The 6,994-nt window shown below is 36.5% G+C and overlaps 1 protein-coding gene across 3 annotated transcripts in view; it reads left to right on the top strand.

Moving 5' to 3' along the window:
* DTNBP1 (dystrobrevin binding protein 1) overlaps positions 1-6,994 on the top strand; it is a 142,530-nt gene that overhangs the window by 25,070 nt on the left and 110,466 nt on the right. For 2 of the 3 annotated variants that reach the window (XM_037736011.1, XM_017521317.2), the window contains one exon: positions 1,075-1,135. The exons of the other annotated variant lie outside the window; for it this stretch is intronic. In XM_037736011.1, coding sequence (XP_037591939.1) covers positions 1,075-1,135 — 61 coding nt within the window. The remainder of the gene's footprint in view (positions 1-1,074; positions 1,136-6,994) is intronic. 3 annotated transcript variants of the gene reach the window in all.

Here is a 6,994-nt window from a genome sequence, read left to right as displayed (position 1 = left end):
AAAAAAAAAACAGACAAAAACCCGTAGTGGCCAGTGATGTTTCAAGATGTTTGTACATTTGGATTTTTCTATTTTCTTGTAATTAGCTGCAAGTTAGTGCTTTTTTCTCAAAAATACCAGAAGAGTAGTGTTGTATCCTTCCCAGTGCATCACATCAGGAGGCACATAATGTTGCTGTGTCTCATTACTGTTGACATTAATTTTGATCACTTGATTAAGGATGTGTCTGCCAGGTTTCTCCTTAGTTAACACTGTTTTCTCATGTTTAGTTAATGATTACCCTATGGGTGAGATATTTTGAGGCTATGTAAATATCCTGTTTCTATTTGTGCTTTTACCCACTAATTTTATCATCCATTAAAATTCTTTCTGAAACAATTATTACTATTGTGTTTACCAATGGGAGATTTTTTTTTTCTCATCATTTCTTTTAAAATTGCTAATTGGGGCCTGGCGTGGTAGCTCACGCCTATAATCCCAGCACTTTGGGAGGCTGAGGCAGGTGGATCACCTTAGGTCAGGAGTTTGATACCAGCCTGGCCAATGTGGTGAAACCCCATCTCTACTAAAAATACAAAAATTAGCCAGGTGTGGTGGCACACACCTGTAATCTCAGCTACTTAGGAGGCTGAGGCAGGAGAATTGCTTGAACCTGGGAGGTGGAGGTTGCAGTGAGCCAAGATTGCACCATTGCACTCCAGCCTGGGTGACAGAGCAAAATTCTGTCTCAAAAAAAAAATTTACTAATTGGATTTCTATTGTAAGGAAGAGTTTTTCTCTTCTCTCTCATGGATTTACTTATTCAATTATTTACATCACCATGGACTCAGAGAGATTTGCTTTATTCTTTGAGTTATAATCCATTACAACCATTATGTATTTTGTTGCTCAGATTGTCACAGATTTGACCACTGGAAGCTCCATGAAGTTGACGTCTGTGTCCTTGCAACATGTCACCATTATTTTGTGTGTTTCCTTTCTATTGCCACAGGATATTCCACATTCATCTTTAGATAGTATTTCCTTTGAATGTGTGGTTTGCATTTCAAATTATTTTTTGCTTTTTTTTTTTAGGTATGAGGATACATGGGCTGCACTTCACAGAAGAGCCAAGGAATGTGCAAGTGCTGGAGAGGTAAAGATATGGCTAATCTTATACTCATCGTAAAGTTTCTTTTTTCAGCGCTAAATGGTAGTTTTTAAAAATTGAATTTATAATTGTGTCAAAATATTTTGCAGGATATCTGAAATTGAATCTAGTCACTGATTATGAAACTCCCTGAATAAAGCACATTTTTGTCATTTCTCTGTCAAGTAATTTAGTTTAGTTGAGTTAGAGAGTTTATAACTTTCATTCTAAGGACAGGTGAATATTTGTTTTATGTAGTTAGTCTGATGAGTTATGTAAATTAGACATCTCTTTCTACTCACTATTTAAGAATTCCTTATTATTCGGTCGGAAACTTAACTTTGCTCAGTCTATCTAAAATTATTAATTTGCCTAACATATACTAAAATTTCAGGGGTCATCCTCAATTCACTTAGAAGAACAAAGTATTTTTAAGCACTAATGACTTGTAATTTAAATTACTTGGTAAATGTACTTAGCCAAGATCAAGTACTCTGTGTTGTTGATGTCAATCAAACATTATTTTTTTCTGAAATGATTTCTGTAATTCTGACTTTCAATAAATTTAGACTGATTTTCTTTACCATTTACCAAATTAATGAATCTGTAATAGTTATATACAACACAGGAATATATATGATGAAATGTAGACACTAGCATTTCTCTTAGAACTTACGAGAATAAGAAAATGTAGGTTTCTGGTAGTAAGGCAGAAAAGATACTTTGAAAAGACCTACAGCTATAAAACACTTAAATATTGGGTGTATTTTAAAAAAATTATTTAAGATGCGTTAAGCTCACAAAAATTAAGGGAAACATAAAGGGCCAACAAGAGCACACAAAACAGGGAACTGAAATCAGAGTCATTAAAACAAAAGAAAACAAAATGTGGAAGCCGGGATTAAAATACCAAAACAAAAGCTTTGGAGATTTGTGGGAATAGGAGACTTCGTCTTTGGGGATCTGAATCTGAGACTCTTGATAAAGCTCTTTGGCCTTTGAGGTGGCTACATCCCCCAAGTGAAAGCTTAAGCTAGAGGAAAACAATGTGCCTGTTGGCTAAAGGAGTCAACAAGGAAACCTGTCTGTCTTCATAACAAGTTGGCATAGCCTCTTTTCTTGATTTGTTACTGTGTTATTGGCCTCATAGGAGTATGGGGTTCTCAGTTATATTTCCTGCATGATCAAGGAACCTCTAAGTTAAGAAATGAAAGAGTTGCAGATGATTTGTGTTCTTTGACACCTAACGAAAATAAATGCAAATTTTCCATGGATGAAACTGTCTAAACCTAGCCCCCTCAGATTTCTACAGATTAAATCAGGCTCCCTGTCCTCAAAATATTAGCAAACACACAATTAAACCACCAGAAGTCTGAGTCACCAAACCAAAGAGTGAGTTTTAGACCCACAAAGGACTTTAGATATTGCACTATTGAATATTGACTATTAAATAGTTATATATAAAATCTTTCAAGAGGAAAAGATGAACTTAAACATGAGTAAGGAAGAAGGTACTGTCAAACATTTAAAAGTCATTGAAATTAAAAACCTAAAAGATATACTTAATGGCAATTTGAGGTAGCTGAAGGAAGAAATAATGAAGTAGAGAGTCAAAGAGTAAATGGAAAGGATCTCAGAAAGAAAATAGAAAATATGCAAGAGAAATTAATAGGCAGAGAATATTTATAAAAGGTCTTTAGGTTGAACCAGGTGAGATTGCCAATATTTGATGAATTTTGATCTGTAAAATTGCAGTTTCGTATGAGTTAGCCCAACATATCCAGTAAACCTAAACAGTTCTAGAAAGAGCATGAGTAAAAGACAATGTAGGAAAAGATAAATGTCTGAGAATTTTTCATAAATAAGATATCTAAATCCTCAGATCCAGAAAGTACAACAAGCAAGCAAGATAATAATCAATACCTGGATGCCTCATATTGAAGCTACAGAATCCGATTGGGTGCGGTGGCTCACACCTGTAATCCCAGCGCTTTGGGATGCCAAGGTGGGTGGATCACCTGAGGTCAGGAGTTTGAGACCAGCCTAGCTAACATGGTGAAATCCCACCTCTACTAAAAGTGCAAAATTTAGCTGGGCGTGGTGGTGTGTGCCTGTAGTCCCAGCTACTTGGGAGGCTAAGGCTGGAGAATCACTTGAACCCAGCGGGTGGAGGTTGTAATGCGCTGAGATCGCACCACTGCACTCTAGCCTGGGTAACCGAGTGAGACTCTGTCTCAAAAANAAAAAAAAAAAAAAATTGAAAATGTTTATGTTCTAAACCAGTAGAAAAAAACTAGAACAATCAGAAAGAATTCAGTCAATGCAAAAGATGACAAGAAACCAGGGGAAAACACGTAACAAGCAGGATAAACAGAATAAAATAGTAAATATGAATATATCTGCAATCTCAATATTTTAAAATGATTAATCTAGACTGCTAAAGGGCATATTTTGAAAGACCAGGAAAAGTCTATTAATAGTTTATAAGCTGCTTACAAGAGACACACCTACAACATTAGGACACAGAAAGATTGAATATATGGGCATACCTCAGAAATACTGTCAGTTTGGTTCCAGACCCCACTGCAATGAAGCGAATATTGCAAGAAAGCAAGTCACACAATTTTTTTGGTTTCTTAGTGCCTATAAAAGTTATGTTTACACCATACCATTGTCTATTAAGTATGTCTTAAAAAAAAAAGCAGTGTAAAACCTTAATTTAAAAATACCTTATTGCTCAAAAAATGCTAACAATCGCCTGAGCCTTCAATGAATCATAACCTTTTTTCTGGTTGAGAGGTTTTTTTTTCTTTTTGATGTGTATGGCTGCCGACTGATCAGGGTGGTGGTTACTGAAAGTTGGGGTGACTGTGGCAATTTCTTGAAATAAGACAGCAATGAAGTTTGCTGCACCTATTGACTCTAACTTTCACAAAAGATTTCTCTGTAGCATGCAATGCTGTTTTATTGCATTTTACCCATAGTAGAACTCCTTTAAAAATTGGAGTCAGTGAACTCCTCATCCATTCATGTTTGATCATGAGATTGCGACCATTCAGTCACATCTTCAGGCTCCACTTATAGTTCTCTTGCTATTTCTACCGCATTTATACTACTTCTACTGAAGTCTTGAACCCCTCAAAACCATCAGTGAGGGTTGGAATCAATTTCTTCCAAATTCCTGTTAATGTTGGTATTTTGACTTACCCCCATGAATTGTGATTGCTTTGTAATGGCATCTGGAATAGTGAATTCTTTCCAGGAGGTTTTAAATTTACTCTGCTCAGATCAGTTGAAGGAACTTCTATCTATGGCAGCTATAGCCTTCTAAAATGTATTTCTTAAGCAATACTTAAAAGTTGATATGACTCCTTAATTCACAGGCTACAGAATGGATGTAGTGTTAGCAGGCACAAAAACTACGTTGATCTCTTTTTATATCTCCATGAGAGCTCTTGGATGACCATGTGCATTGTTAATGAGTGACATTATTTGGGAAGGAATATTTTTGTCTTAGCAGTAGGTCCCAATGGTAAGCATAAAGTATTAATATTCACGAAACCATGCTGTCAACAGATGTGCTGTCATCCAGACTTTGTTGTTAACATTTATACAGCACAAGCAGAGTAGATTTAGCATAATTCTCAAGGGCAGAGAATTTTCAGAATGGTAAATGAAGTGTTGGCTTCAGCTTAAAGTCACCAGCTGCTTTAGCTCCTGACAAAATAGTCAGCTTGTCCTTCGAAAGCTTTGAGGCCAGGAATTAACTTCTCCTCTCTAACTATGAAAGTCCTAGATAACCATCTTCTCCCAACAGAAGGCTGTTATATATACTTGGAAATTCATTGTTCAGTGCAGCCACTTTGATCAATGATCTTAGCTAGATCGTATGAATAACTTGCTCACACATCTGCATCAGCTCTTGCTCCTTCACCTTGCACTTTTATGTTATGAAGATGATGTCTTTCCTTGAATTTCATGAACCAAGCTCTGCTGTCATCAGACTTTTCTTCTGCAGCTTTCTCACCTCTCTGAGTCTTTTTATAGAATTGAGAGTTAGGGCCTTGCTCTAAATTGGGCTTTGGCTTAAGGGAGTATTCTGGCTGGTTTGATCTTCTATCCAGACCAGTCAGACCTCCTCTGTATCAGCAATCAGGCTGTTAGGCTATTTTGCTTTCTTTTCTTTTTCTTTCTTTCTTTCTTTCTTTTATTTATTTATTTATTTTGGAAATAGTCTTGCTCTGTCACCCAGGCTGCTGTGCAGTGGTGCCATCATGGCTTACTTGCAGCCTCAAACTCCTGGGCTCAAGCAGATCCTTCTATCCCACCCTCCCAAGCAGCTGGGACCACTAGGTGTGAGCCACCATGCCCAGCTAATTTTTTAACTTTTTGTAGAGGTAGGGGTCTCCCTATGTTGCCCAGGCTGGTCTCAAATTCCTGAGCTCAAGTGATCCTCCTACCTCAGCCTCCGAAAGTAAGATTACAGATGTGAGCCATCACGTCTAACCTGTTTTGCTTTCTTATCATTCATGTGTTCACAGGAGCAGCATTTTTAATTTTCTTCAATAACTTTTTCTTTGCAGTCACAAGTTGGCTGTTTGGTACAAGAGGTCTAGCTCTTGGCGTGTCTTTGCTTTCGACATTCCTTTCTCACTAAGCTTAATCATTTTTTATTTTTGCTTTCAAGTAACAAATGTGTGACTCTTCCTTTTACTTGAAGACGTAGAGGCTGTTGTAGGGAATTTTATCTTAGGGAATAGGGAGTCCAGAGGAGGGAGGTCTGAGAATGGAGAGAGAAATGGCCTGCTGGTGGAACAGTCAGAACACACATAACATTTATTAGTTAAATTCACCATCTTACAAATGAGTGTACTTTGTGGTGCCCCAAAATGATGACAATGGTAACATAAAAGATCACTGATCACAAATCATCATAGCAGATGTAATAATGATGAAAAAGTTTGAAATATTTTCAGAAATACCAAAATGTGACACAGAGACATGACGTGAGCACATGCTGTTGAAGAAATGATACTGATAAGAGTTGTTTGATGCAGGTTGCCACAACCTTCAATTTGTAAAAAATGCAGTACCTGCAAAGCACGATATAAATGAAGTGCAGTAAATCAAGATAATGCCTGTAACTGAAGGAAAAACATATACTGAACAAGTACTAACCAATAGAAAACTGATGTGTTAATATCAGTGAAATTGACTTAAAGTGAAAAATGAAGAGGATCCGTAATAAGATTCAATTCCTTCAGGAGGAAAAAAGTCTAAACTGCATATACCTAGTAAAAGTCTTAGAATATATAAAGCACAAATATAATTACAGGAAAAAACAGCTAAATCCACAATCAAAATGAGAGAATTTTAATATGTTCCTTTTAAGTGATAGGAAAAATAAAAAGATTAAATAAGTATGGATATAGATGAATGTCAGACTAACATGACTCACAAATTTGGCCTCATGGACAAATACAGGATACTACCCCAGCAAATACAGAATATAAAATTTTTTAAAGCATATCTGGAACACTCATAAAAATTGACTACATACTGGGCCAACACAAATCTCAGCAAGTTTCATATAAATGAAGTCATGTAGAATATAGTCTCTGATTCCAGTGCAAATAAAGCTGAAAGTTAGTATAAGAAATCAATTTTGAAAACTATATTTGAAAATTTAAAATACATACTGTGAATACTTCATGGTTTGAAGAAGAAAAAATATAAATTTAAAAATAGAAGTGAATGAGGGCCGGGCGCGGTGGCTCAAGCCTGTAATCCCAGCACTGTGGGAGGCCGAGGCGGGTGGATCACGAGGTCAAGAGATCGAGACCATCCTGGTCAACACAGTGAAAC

The sequence above is a fragment of the Cebus imitator genome, unplaced genomic scaffold (assembly GCF_001604975.1).
Source record: "Cebus imitator isolate Cc_AM_T3 unplaced genomic scaffold, Cebus_imitator-1.0 Scaffold21, whole genome shotgun sequence".
Classification (NCBI taxonomy): Eukaryota; Metazoa; Chordata; class Mammalia; order Primates; family Cebidae; genus Cebus; species Cebus imitator.
Note: the sequence above shows the minus strand (reverse complement) of the source record. Positions and strands in the feature narration are given on the sequence as shown.